Source organism: Callorhinchus milii, unplaced genomic scaffold (assembly GCF_018977255.1).
Source record: "Callorhinchus milii isolate IMCB2004 unplaced genomic scaffold, IMCB_Cmil_1.0 Scaffold14, whole genome shotgun sequence".
Lineage (NCBI taxonomy): Eukaryota > Metazoa > Chordata > Chondrichthyes > Chimaeriformes > Callorhinchidae > Callorhinchus > Callorhinchus milii.
In genome coordinates this window covers 12,639,335-12,652,929 of record NW_024704755.1, presented here as the reverse complement: position 1 = coordinate 12,652,929, position 13,595 = coordinate 12,639,335, and the positions used below count along the sequence as shown (strand labels likewise).

General features: G+C 44.3%; 1 protein-coding gene across 2 annotated transcripts in view; it reads left to right on the top strand.

The window, feature by feature from the left end:
* Positions 1 to 13,595, top strand: part of LOC103190838 (corticosteroid 11-beta-dehydrogenase isozyme 2-like) — a 32,918-nt gene that overhangs the window by 5,212 nt on the left and 14,111 nt on the right. For both annotated transcript variants that reach the window (XM_042340329.1, XM_042340330.1), the window contains exon 2: positions 11,039 to 11,251. In XM_042340329.1, the coding sequence (XP_042196263.1) occupies positions 11,039 to 11,251 (213 nt within the window). The remainder of the gene's footprint in view (positions 1 to 11,038; positions 11,252 to 13,595) is intronic.

Genomic DNA, 13,595 nt, shown 5'->3' with positions numbered 1-13,595 from the left:
AAGTGGCCTCTCAGTGTCTCCACAGGAGTGAGTATATTATTGACTGTCAGCTCCCTCGGTGGCTTTGGATGCCAAACTGGAATAATGTCACCAAGTACTGGATGTGATCCAGGAGCCTACAGGCAGGGGAACACCAGAGAGGAGCCAGAGTGAAATCAGAGCTCCTGCTCTCGCCTACTTTGAGACGTCTTTACGAACGACACACAACAACAACTTACATTTATGTAGTGCTCTTCACGCGAGGCAGAATCTCGGAACGCTTGACATTGGCAGAGCCTGACGCTGAGTCGGGGGGAGGTGGGAGGTAAGCACGGTCGAAGAGGAAGGTCTTCAGTTGAGGGAGAGAGTTCCTAAACTTCAGGGCGTAGTGGCTGAAAGGGCAGCCATGATGGTGGAGCAGGGGCACAAGGGACAAGGAGGAGGCCAGAGCTAGCCAAGCGGAGGTAGTAGGTAGTGGAGTGAGAGGAAGAGGAAATCAGAAACGTTAGGGTGGTGCCAGGTGATGAAGCGATTTGTGGACGAGTGAAAGAATCTTGAAATCGATAAGGTCCTATATCAAAGTACAAGCTCCAGCAAGACTTGGCACATACTCAAGATCAGAACATATGGATCAAAATGAGAGTCCAATCTAAGCTGCTGTATTCATTAACAGGATTCCTCACAACAGGCCAGATGTGGTAACCCGAAACACACATCATATCAAGCCTGCCATGGAAACTTCATTCCCAGGCAGTCTACCTGCAGATCTGAATACCTCAATAAGGAATCCCATTAATTCCTCCAAATGAAACCCCCACTTTACAGTTGCACGTCTGCAGTAGGGACTTGGGCATTTCATAGATAAGCATTGAGGCAGTCAGAAGTGACCTGATTTATTTCCTTCCCCCCCATCAGTGCCTCCACCAGGCAGCACTCTTCGTAACAGCCACATTCACTATCTACACCAGATGTAACTGATTACTGTGGAGAGTTTGATAGCTTACATATTTGGCAAAGAAATACATTAAGGTGCATATGAGAGAGAGAGAGAGAGAGAGAGAGAGAAACATGGAATGATGTGTTTATTTTACTTTGAGACCAACCAAATGGAAGACAAGTCCCTTCTGGTCTTCTGTTCCCATAAGATTCCTAGATTTAAATGTTAATGCAAAAATGCTCCCAAACCAAAAGACAAGCATCAAAATTTCACAAATAATCGTTGTGGTTTCTGACTTAGGCACTGAATGGCGTAGATATCCAAGCAAAACTTCCAGACATTGAATTGATGCAAAGCAAAGTATAAAACATATATTGGTAATCAGAAATAGAGGAGTGAGTTAATTTCCTTAGTCCTAATCCAGAAATTTCAATACAATATGAGAAGACATATAAAGAGCTTGCATTTTTATGGTCGCTTACCATGTCAAGTCCCGCCTAAAGACCTTCCTTTTCAATCGTGCTTCCGGTCCCCTCCCCTCGCCCCCTGGCTCGGGGTCAGACTCCGCCACTGTCAAGTGCAACAAGAATTTACCCCGCTTGAAGCAAGTTGTTGTTGTTGTTACTATCACCATTCATCAAACTTAGGTCTTCTGAGGATGCTTGACTCAGTTGGTAAAAGCACAATTCCTTTCACCTCTAACACTCCTGAATCCAGACAAAACAAATGCAGTGACAGTCTCTGCCCGAGAGAGAGTTTGCAGTCTCAATCTAGTTCCAAATGGGCATGAGACTCCGTCTGGCGTGGAGGGCGCTATATAAATCCAAGTTGCTGTTGTTGTTGTTGAATCCATGACACAGAACTGCTTATACTTTACTCTGTTTGACGCTAACTTGGCATGAGCTCTCAAAGATATGAAGAGGATGGCCAGAATGAATAATCCAAATGTAATTTCACTGCATCGTGGGTGTCCTGTCAAGGCTGAGTTAAAGTCTTTTATCGGGGAGAATAGTCACAGATTGGCAAGAGCCAAGGCTTGGGTTCCCCTAAGTGTGCGTTAGGCTACTTCTCAAGAGCTAGTGAAAGGCGAAAAGATGCCCATTTCAATTTGCTACAATCTAAAATCTCAACCAGCTGGGGTTTAGAGCTTTAGATGCTTAAGTTGCGATCTGAGGCATTTCTTTGCATCTTTTAAAGTTCTGGTTTATTGAGACATTAAATATATTTTGCATAAAATATATATATTTTCTAAGTAGCTTTCTTTTTTTCTAATAATGTTGTAGTTAAGGCTCCATTTTGTTAAGGCTCAAAGTAGAGTTTAACTTATCAAAGGGTTAAGCCAAGGCAAGTTCCGGTGAGTGGCGAGAGTGTTTAAGAATGGTCAGAGTTTGAGATCTTTACTATTAATTTGGTAATAGCATACGTAACATGTGTTCCATATGTTGCGGCAGTCAGCATCCTTGTTGTATCCATGTTGCCACGCACTAAAATGACCCACAGTGAAATGGAAGACGCTAAGTTCCAAGTCCGTCCATTCCCATCCAAAATCCTCCCCATTCCATATCTTCAGCACTGAGCTGAGTTTATTACAGCAGGACTCATCCATGCAGTATCTCTACAATTCTATCTCGTGAAACAGAATAAAGATGGTTCTCATCCACGCAGTTGCCAATGTACATGCTCCTTACTTACTGCCAGGCCACCAACAGTAGCCAACAGCACAACGTCAGATACCCATTCATCAATGTTTAACAAAGGTCCTGACTGCTGTAATATTTATATATTGAATAGAATAAAGTACACAGCACAAGAGGTGCCGAAATGCATTAAATGTCACATTTCCTTGGTGAATAATTCCTAAAGAAATCGTTCTATAAAATTGTTGGAATTTTACTGACTGTCCCCTGCCACATACCACAGACACACACACACCGAGCAAGAAAGAAGGGGAATGGAGCGGTGACCATAGATTGAAGAGGTGAGCCTTAAGGTGGGATCTGAAGATAAAATGGGCAAGATGGAGGGATTGAGCCAGGGACTTCCAGAGGTTAGGGGCATGATGGCTAAAAGCACGGTCACTGACTGTGGCGCGTACGATTGGGGGGTGCACAACCAGCCTGAGCGAAGGGGACAGGCAGTCAAGCGGGATACAAGCAGGTCAGAAAAGCAGAAAGTAGTTACCATATCTAGTGCAATCTGAGCAATTACTGAACACATGTGGGGAGTTAGGTATCAATCCTTCTGGTTAATTCATGAGAGATTCTTGACTCCAAGTCCTCTTGGCACACCACATTGATTTGCAATAAGACCCAATTGGAAATTCATTCCACATGCTGTTTTTTAAAAAAAAATTCTGAAACCTTAATTGAACCAGTGAAAAGTTATGTATACACACAATTTGGATAACCCATGTGAAATGCTAGACCTGCGCTATATTAACCAAGAAAGCATTTAAACATAAGCGGGTTAATAATTCAACATGGACCAATATCACGGGACAGTAATTTAATGAGGGCAGTATTCCTTGGGGGACGTTGAGGTTGATGGCTATCAGAACCAATGGAATCAAACACAAGCTTCCATCCTGCCCACAGGCTGACGTTGTAAAATGTTATTTCTGCTCCAATTGGGCCATTAGGAGTCTATCCTGCAGGAGCTGCATTGCTTGTTCAGTTGTGTTGGACCGTGTCATTTCTAATTCTGTCAGAGGTTTTGAGAAAGGAAGGCATAAACAAGTTCAGGGTTGCAAAGGGCAAATCGAGGACAGGCACCAGAGAGCATTACTTTCCCCAGAGAGTAATCAACAACGGATTACCAGGAAGGGTGGTTGAGACCAGGACACTGGATTTATTTAAGAAGCAGCTTGCTGCTGTAATAGAAGGACTATTCCTAGAGTAGGAATTCTGGAAGCCTGGGTTGAAATAGACAGAAGGGCCTTCTTCATCCGAACCTCACTTGCGATCTCGTGCAATCACTTGGGTAGCAGCCTCCAAATCCATCTCTAAAGTACCAAGAGTCGCATTGGTAAATATATACTCAACACCAAACATCTACTGCAGATAGCTCTTGCCTTCATTTTAATGAGGCTGATGAAACGATAATCTTTTATCTCTTCCCCCATTCGGCGTTGTTGATGTGTTGCGATCAACATAAAGGATGACAGAATCAGATTTGATTGACAGGTCCAGCAAATGTTCTTGAAGACAAATGTTCCTCTATTGGTTATAATCCCAGTAAATCAGTGTTCAAATTTGAGGGTTAATTGCAACGGACATGTTAAATTGCAAGATTCCTCGAAACAGCCACAAAGCCCTGAAGTCCTAAACTGACTTGTAATGGAGAAAGTGAGGAGGGAAGGGATACAGACCAAAAGCCCAATATGGTACTCAACGCTGTGCAGCAGCGCTGAGGGGCTTGTAAAAGCGAAATTGCAGTGTTAACAATGTTAAAAGGAACCCACAAAAAATATACCACGATGAGATTCCTGGGGTTTGTATAATAATTCCAGATTTGGGAAACTCCAGGCTTGGTGGAGTCAGCTGATGCTAGGATATCGATGAGCAGGAGTTAAGTATGTTAATAGAAACTTTTGTCTAGATTCTTTCATCCTCAGTAATGCTGAACTTGGGCTGGACTCAATGTGCAGATCACTTCATTTCCTCCAGTACTCATACCGATGAAGCCAAAACCACACGCAGCCAAACTGACACTTTTCCCAGGACATTTACAACATAATTATACATTTAAGTCTCTGTAAAAAAAAATCAAAGGCTGTTGCTTTCATTTTAATGGGGTAGAACGTAACGATTATCAAAGGACATTGTTTTTGTTATATATATATATATATATATACAGACACACACCATATACTTAGCATCGAAGGCAAGGATGGCTCCCTTTGCTTTCATTTCTCTTAAAAGCCAGATCTGAATTGGAATGAGAAACCCTTGAACTGTCACTGCATTCTCTGTGAAAGCTGGAGTTCTCTGCAACAGTAACAACATGCATCCCTACCTCTCCCACCTGCTAATGTTTCACTCTGCTTTGCTCAGTTATTCTAGACCTGTTCCTCTTATCAGTGACCGAGCCTTTAGCCACTATGCTCCTAATCTCAGGAACCCCGGTCTCTTCCTCTCCACCTTCCCTATCCCTTTTATCTAGCTTTAAATCCCACCTGAAAACTTACCTCTTCGACCGTGCCTTCGGTCAACTCCCCCTCTCCCTTGCTTGGCATTCACCCCCTCCACTTTACGCAGTCCAAAGCATTATCCTCCATGAAGGGCTCTATATAATTGCAAGATACTGTTGTATTCAGCTTAATATTTCAGGAGTCACACCTGAATTTACAACGATCCGGACATCTTGAATCCTGGATCCGCGTCTCCCTGATCTGCTGGAGCTGCGATACAATGCAGTCCGAATTAAATATTTGCAAATAGCGTCGCAACTCATATATTTTTCACCCAAACAATTCCGGTACCACCTTCTAGCCATTGCTGAACGTGCGTCAGTTTTAGCGAGGGAACCCGAGATTCTTGGTACTTTGCTGTGATGGGTAAACCCGAGATTGAGTTTACAGAATTGAAGTCAATCTGAGAAGTTTAACTTGGGTCTCAAAGCCAAGCAAAAAACAAATTCCTCTAGTCAGCAGACCTGAGTGAGTGTTGCTGCTGTGCAAACCGGCGTGCTGTGCCTTTACACAAGCCCAATTCTATCCTCGTCCAAGATCCACACATGCACACTTTCCAGCAATGAATTAAACCCAGAAATGGGAAAACTGGCTGATGTTTTCCCTTCCTGGTCCAGGAGTACTGAATCCAATTGTAGCACCTTACCGGTGAGCCTTGCTCAGATCAGCTAACTCTGCACGGACAAGAGCTAAGACCTAATATTTTCCAGCTCTGAATGGCACAATTTCACGAAGGGCCTGAGCAGCCTACTATGCTGAGATTTCTATGCATAAGATGCTGTTGAAGAAGCGAAATATCAGCAACTTTCATTTATACAGCGACCTTCGTGCAGGTGTAGTCTCGGAGCGCTTAACAGTTGGCGGAGTTTGCAGCCGAGCTGGGAGAAAGGGAAGATGACCATAGACACAATCGAAGAGCAAGCTCACTTTAGGCGTGATCTAAAGACAGGCATAGTGGGCGTGGTGGGGCGATTTAGTCAAAGAGTTCCAGAGTTTCGGGGCACAGTGGCTGAATGCACAGTGGCTGCCGATGGTGGAGCGGAGGGGACGAAGGTCATGCAGAAGGCTGGACCAAAGGCTGAGCGAAAGGGGCAGGTAGAGGTGTAGGATGTGAGCAGATTTGAGAGGTAGGAAGATGAAGTGATTTGTAGACGAATGTGTGAGGATCTCGATATTGGCAAAATAGTCAGCGGCATAGGTATGTGTTACAGTATGTCCCAAATAGTTAAATACAGGAGGAAAGCGGAGAACATAATGAATGGGAGGCAGAGGGATAAACACCCTGTTTTCATGCAAGTTGGCAAATTGCCTCGACTTCCAAATTCCCCAGGCTGGGAATTAGCTCGCCTCAAAAGAGTAGGTTGAATTTTTCAACCCGCTAATGAACTCTCCGAGCTTGTTACTGTGTGATGTAGTAGTTAATGATAGACCACGGGAGAAAAGGGCACAAGGTCATCTCAGGACGCTGAGGATTTACTGCAGCTAAAACAATAAAGAAACTCTTTGTAAGTGAGCAACTCGTTCCAATCATATTCGAGTTTCTGGCAAGATAACCCCTTTTACAAAGCGTAAATATTAGTGTGCGCCGAACGTATCATTTCTCCCATTCGACTTGTCTCTATTACACTGAGAGCTTGTGTAAACACAGCATCAATAATTGCTGCAGCGAGGTAAATGTTCATGGTTCACGAAGAGTGTAGAATTCTACGGTGGTGTCCGTAACACATGCAAACACTGTAATGTGTATCAGAAGAAGGAACCTCCAACATGGTGCAGTAGTTTGATCAAATTTTCATAGTGGCTTTAGGTTGACTGGTAGGAAACCCATGTTAATGATTGTACATAGTGACACAGAGAGAATGTCTCAACTTTATGAAAGTCAGCACACCTGGGTGTGAATTTATCTTCCAGTCATGTTAGCCTTACAATAATAATAATCCTCACATTTGATATAGAGCCTGATCACGACGTCGAGACATCTCAAAGCTCTTCACAGAATATATTGTAAAGTGGATTGACTGGATTTTGTTGGTGAAATGTGGCAGCCAATTGCGCACCCCAGTGTCCCGCAAACAGCCATTAGTATTACAGTGACATTAATGTACCTACCTTGATACCTACCATCGGTAAAGTTTGATGTTACGTTTCTTAGATATACTGCAATTATACTGTAGTTGCAGATTGACATGTAATCAATGTGCCACACAGAGTGCAAGACCGAGGTTGAATAATGGAGATGTGGGGATGGATGAATATTCTGGTTAGCTTTGGGGGAAATCAGAAGTCTCTGTTCAAAAGGTTCTCTGGAGATATGTAGGTAGGTCGATTGGCTAAGCTTTGTGTGCTGCGTGGAGAGTGCTTGAGAAAATGGCTTTCTTATGCTGCAATCTTGTATGGAACCGAATGGGGTTAAATCTGCAATGTTTCATAAACATTACTTATGGTAACCATCACAAGAAATGAGCTACAGAAGATTACAGTTTCACCCCAATCTTTCATACCACAATTGCATTTGATGTTTGACATTTATTAAGATTAATGGATCTCTGCAGGGATATTAGAGAAGCCGATTTCAGGATAATGTATACAGGATGTTGTTCTTTTAATAACAAAAATATGGTTCCCTTACGTTTAATCTCAGCTTCTCTCTCCGGTACGTTCAGCTTCTTTTCTAGCAAACAACTGCAACAATTTGGATTTATATAGCGCCTTCCACGCCGGACGGCATCTCAGAGCGCTTCACAGCAACGGATCCCGGGGCCGAGCCAGGGGGAGGGGGAGGAAGGTGACCAAAGGTGCAATCAAAAAGAAAGGTCTTCAGCAGAAACCTGAAAGTAGGAAGAGAAGGGGGGAGGCGAAGTCATTGAGGAAGGGAGTTCCAGAGCCTCAGGGTATAGTGGCTGAAGGCACGGCTGCCGAGGGTGGAGCGGAGGACTCGGGGGACGAGGAGGAGGCCAGACCCGGAGGAACGAAGGCAATGGGCACTGTTTTGAGGAGAGAGGAGGTCAAAGAGGTAGGGGGGGTACAGAGAAGTGGAGAGATTTGAAGATAAGGGTGAGGATCTTGAAATTGATCCTCTCTGGGACAGGCAGCCAGTCAGTCTGGCAAGGGCTGGGAGCGGAGTTTGGTGCGGGTGAGAATGCAGGCGGCAGAGTTTTGAATGATTTGGATTTTATGGATGGTAGTGGAGGGGAGGCCAGTGAGGAGGGCGTTGGAGTAGTCCAGGCGAGAGGTGACAAAGGCATGGACCAGGGTTTCAGCGGCTTTTGGAGTGAGGTATTGGCGGAGACGGGCGATGCGTCGGAGGTGGAAGAAAGCGGTGCTGGTGAGGGACTGGATGTGGGAGAGGAAGGATAATTGGGGGTCGAATCTGACGCCTAGGTTGTGTACGGAGAGTTTTATGGGGAGGTCGGGTAGGTGGAGGAGGTGGGAACCATGAGATTTTAGACGTTGACGAGAGCCAAAGAGTATGGCTTCCGTCTTGTCAACGTTCAGCTGAAGGAAATTTGCACTCATTCAGCCCCTGAGGTCTGACAGGCAGCTGACAGAACATCAGGGCACTGGGGGTCGCAAAGAGAGGTGGAAAAATAGAGTTGGGTGTCGCCCGCATGTCTACGGATGGCATCCCCAAGAGGGAGCATATAGATCAGAAAGAGGAGGCTGGGGTTTGAGGGATCTAGAGAAGGTTTTTTGAGGAGGGGAGTGATGACAGCAGTTTTGAGGGGGGCAGGGACTGATCTGGAGGAGAGGGACATGTTGATGACGCCAGCCAATAGTGGGCAGAGGAGGGGGAGCTGGGTGACCAGCAAGTTGGTGGGGAAGGGGTCGAGGCAGCAGGTGGTGGGTTTCATGGAGGTGATGGTGGGTGAGAGGGAGGAAGGAAAGATGGGGAGGAAGGAATGTAGGATGGTAGGAGCAGATGATGGGGAGGGTGAGGGGGACAGAGAGGGCATGGTGATGGGTGACAAGAGGCAGGTGGATGAGGCTGCCTGGCGGATGTTGTGAATTTTAGATAAAAAGAAGTCCATGACCTCTTCGCACTTGGCATTTGATATGACAAATATATGAAGAAATTTTTTTTTACCCTTTGCCTTAATTTTCCTCAGTGTAAAAATAGCTTGGCAAAAGATCAAAGCAATGAATGGAGACAGACTTAACTGGCGGATTGTGCGATTTATTCCACATTTAATTATTTTTTGTTAATCTTTGCGATCAAATATCAAATAGTCCTGTTCACAATAATCTGGAGAACTGACATCTCAGCATATTGGCTTGAGTTCAAAATGTGGTTCAAGGTTACTTTCATGAACGTTCTGTCAAATTAAGTGTAGAAAGAATATCTAAATCTGCAACACGTACAACATTTTTTTGTACTCGCTACACCAAGAAGCACCATTCTGTTGCTTTCAAAGAATCTTAAACTACGATACCTCTTAAGTAAACAACCTTAATCTTATGGAGATACCCAAAACATTTTAGTGAGGCATAAAAATTAATGAATGTTTGAAGTGAATTTTTATATAGTTAGCTGTGTTATTCTTTCAAAGATAGCATGAACAAACAGCTTTGATATTAATTTGTTGCAATCAACGGATCATAGTCAATGCAGTCCAAACCAGAGACTACCACCGAACATGTGCAAGTATTTATATGTTGTGAATAGCAGTGGTTTAAGGAGTGCACGGTAGTGATTTGCATCCGGGGAACGTTAATGAAACCAAGCTGCCTTTTTAAGACCAGAAACAACCACAACTTGCACTTATATAGCGGCCTCCATGCTGGGTAGCATCTCAGAGCGCAGTGAGTGGTATACAAGTATAGAATACTTTGCCACAAGTGTCGATCGAAGCTGAAACCACTGAAAGGGGAATTGGAAATGTTCTCGAAATGAAAGGATATGAAAACTGAGAAAGAGGTGGGAATTCAGATTAGAGTAGATCACGTCCTTACAATGGAGGAGCTGGTATCTGACTGGCTCAATAGCTCTCGTGCTATGATTTTATGACAAACACTGCACCATCAGTCATGCTGACTGTCTCACAAGTTGCTCTTGTTAGAACAGCAGAGCTTCAGGACCAAAAAATAAAGGGTTTACAAATGTCCCTGATGCCAGTGTCTTACCAGACCGTGGAGTAGACTTACCTTATTAACTTAAAATTTCAAATTGTTCGGAATTTGCTAAAATTCAGTTTCAACTTCGAAGCCCACTTTCATAGTTCTTAAAAGAACGCACAGAAAAATGACTTTGGAATGGAAGACTATATTGAAGAATATGACAAATTCTGAACACTTTGGAATGCTACGTTATTGGAGTAAGTGTAGACCCAGGTGGAATCTTACCCCACATATGCCTAAAATGAGGAGCGCTAACTCACTTCTCCAATCCTAATTGTTCACCTTAGGGCCACTGCGACATTGCTCCTTCCACCAAATGAAACCTCTTCACTCTGTTAAAATTCAGTGCAATCAGTTCATTGCATAGATGCCTTCTCTTCTGTTCTGTGCCAACATTCGCAATTACGTGAGCAAAAGGCCATGAACCTATAACCTTGTTCTTCTGATTTACAGTTTACAGTTTAGGCAAGGGTTGTGCTTGAGATCTATCATATTAACAAATAGATTTTCACACTAATAGTAATAATAGTAATCCTTGCATTTGATATAGCGCCATAATCACGTTGTGATGTCTCAAAGCGCTTCAAAGAATATACTGCATAGTGAATTGACTGTATATTTTGTGGGAGAAACTTAATTGAAATGAAATTTGATTGAAATGAATAAATTTGTGTATTGCCAATGGTCCATTATCTCTTTGTTACCCAGTTGATTGCATTTCGTATTTAATTTGCCCAGCGATAGCCACCACCGTTTGGAACTAGTGAGTTACTTGTTATTCATGCACTCGCTGTTTTTCTACTCATTGACATTTGCAGGCTGCGATTCAGGATTTGGAAAGACCATCGCTCAACATTTTGATTCCATGGGCTTCAAAGTTTTTGCCACGGTGCTCAATAAAGATGGGCCGGGTGCAATTGAGCTTGTGCAGATGTGCTCGGAGGAACTCACCCTAATTCAGATGGATTTAACCAAGCCTCAGGATATTGAGAACGCTGTTCAATTCACGAAAGAGAAACTTGGTGAAAAGGGTAAGAAAACTGGATTTCATTGTTGGACAAGTATTGCACTTTTGATACAATGTTAGAATGATTACATTCATCCACTAAAAACAGCAACCGAAGCCCTAACAGAATGAAACACTATAGTCTTTAATATAATATCCTCTAACTAAATTCTCTGGGGTTTTACAAAGCACAACTTGACAATAATTGGAAACAGGCCGGGACTGAAAGCAATCTGTTATCCAACACACATTTGTGGTTGTGCTGATGTAATGTGACAGATTATGGTAGGTTTTTAAGCACTGGCGTGTTCATTTTTATCCAAATGGCGAGACGGACATTAATTTATTGGAGATTTTAAAGATGTTGAAAAGTTGAAACCCCAACAATGTTTGTAATAGGATTGTGCTCAGACCAAAAGATGGGATTCAACCTGTACTTGTGGGAGAGCCTTCTCCACAACTGCCTTAGAAAAAACAGAAAGCTTATGTTTTCAAAATATGTCCAGAGAGATTTCATAATGACATGCACAACTCCAACATCTGGATAAGAGCTATTACGATTAAATCATGTTTTCTGAGATTGGGAACAGAAAAAGTACCATAGAGCCATCGAAATTTGTGGCCAGAAGACGACAATTCGGCCCATCGTGTATGTGCTGGCTCTGTAAAGAGCAATCCTTTCAGTCCCGCTTACCTGCCCTTTCCCCATGCACTTTACTACTTCTTTAACTAGATATTTATCCAGTTCCCGTTTTATCTGGATTCTACCTCAACCACCGCTCCCAGCAGGACATTCTGTACCTTAACTACTCTGCTTGTGAAACAAAATTCTCCTAACCTCCCCATTTGCTTGTTTGCTACCAATCTTAAATTGATGCCTTCTGACTCAACGAAGAGTGGAAATAATTTCTCCCAATTCACTCTATCCACTCATCATTTTATTAATTCACCCCTAAAGCTGAAGCAAACAAGCTGAAGCAAGCAGCGTGCATAAAGATTTACCTTTGACACAGTTTGTTGAATTTCTCATCCTCTGTTTTTGCATACGCAGGGCTGAACCCTGAGAACATAGTTTGTTTTTGTACATGATATTCACGGGTACATTTGGTGGTGATCTATACAGATGCCGTGTCCTTATCAGATTGTGGTTTACACTTCAGTTTGACTGAACTGTTGATACCTTTCTGATTATAGCGTTTCCTAGAAAAACTATAAGAACGACAACATAAGGTCACGAGACACACGCAACTTTTGGGTTTGCAGCTGGTGGAACAAAGATTTTTTTTCTTCAGCGTAAAAGCAAGTGGAGTGTGTTTTTACCATTTAATTTAATTCCACTTTCCTCTGTAATAAACAACAACAACAACAAGCTTGCATTTATAGAGTGCCTTTCACGTCGGGAGGACGTCCCAAGGCGCAGGACAGTTGGGTCAGGACCCGAGCGTTGGGGGGAAATGGTCAGGGTGAGGGAAGGGAAGGGAGGGAGCGAGGAGGGGGTAGAGAGTTAAGAGGGGAGCTGAAGGCACGGTTGAAGAGAAAGGTCTTGAGACCGGCCTTGAAGGAGGAAAGGGAGGAGGCGGCGAAGGCACTGAGGAATGGAGTTCCAGAGCCTAGGGGCTGAGAGGCTGAAAGCCCGGACACCGATGGTAGGGCGGTTGGGGCGGGGAATGTGGAGCAGACCGGAGCCAGAGGAACGGAGGGTACGGGCAGGTACGTGGGGCGATAGTAGGTCGGAGAGGTAGGAGGGAGCAAGGCCGTGAATGGCCTTGTAGGTGAGGATGAGGATCTTGAATTCGATCCTCTGGGGGATGGGGAGCCAGTGGAGGCGAGCGAGAGTGGGAGTGATGTGGTCCCGAAGCCTGGTGCGGTACACGAGCTGCAGAGTACTGAATGACCTGCAGCTTGTGGAGGGAGGTGCCGGGAAGGCCGACGAGGAGAGAGTTCCCATAGTCCAACCTTGAGGTGATAAAGGCGCGGACCAGAGTTTCAGCAGCGTGATGGGTGAGGTAGTGCCGTAGTCTGGCGATGTTCCGGAGATGATGGAAGGCAGTGCCAGTTGTGGTGCGGATGTGGGGAAGAAAGGACAGCTCAGGGTCGAACAGAACACCGAGGTTCCTGACCGGCTTTGAGAGGTGGAGAGTGCAGCCTTGGATGCTGATGCTGTCAGCGCCTGAGGTGCGGAGGCGCTGACGTGAGCCAATCAGGAGGGTCTCAGTTTTGCGCACGTTGAGCTGAAGAAAGTTGCCTCTCGTCCAGGACTCGATGTCGGACAGGCAGCTGTCAGGACATCGGTGGTCGTGGAGTTGAGAGTAGAAGAGGAAAGAGTTGGGTGTCATCCGCATACATGTGGAAGTTAACCCCATGTCTGC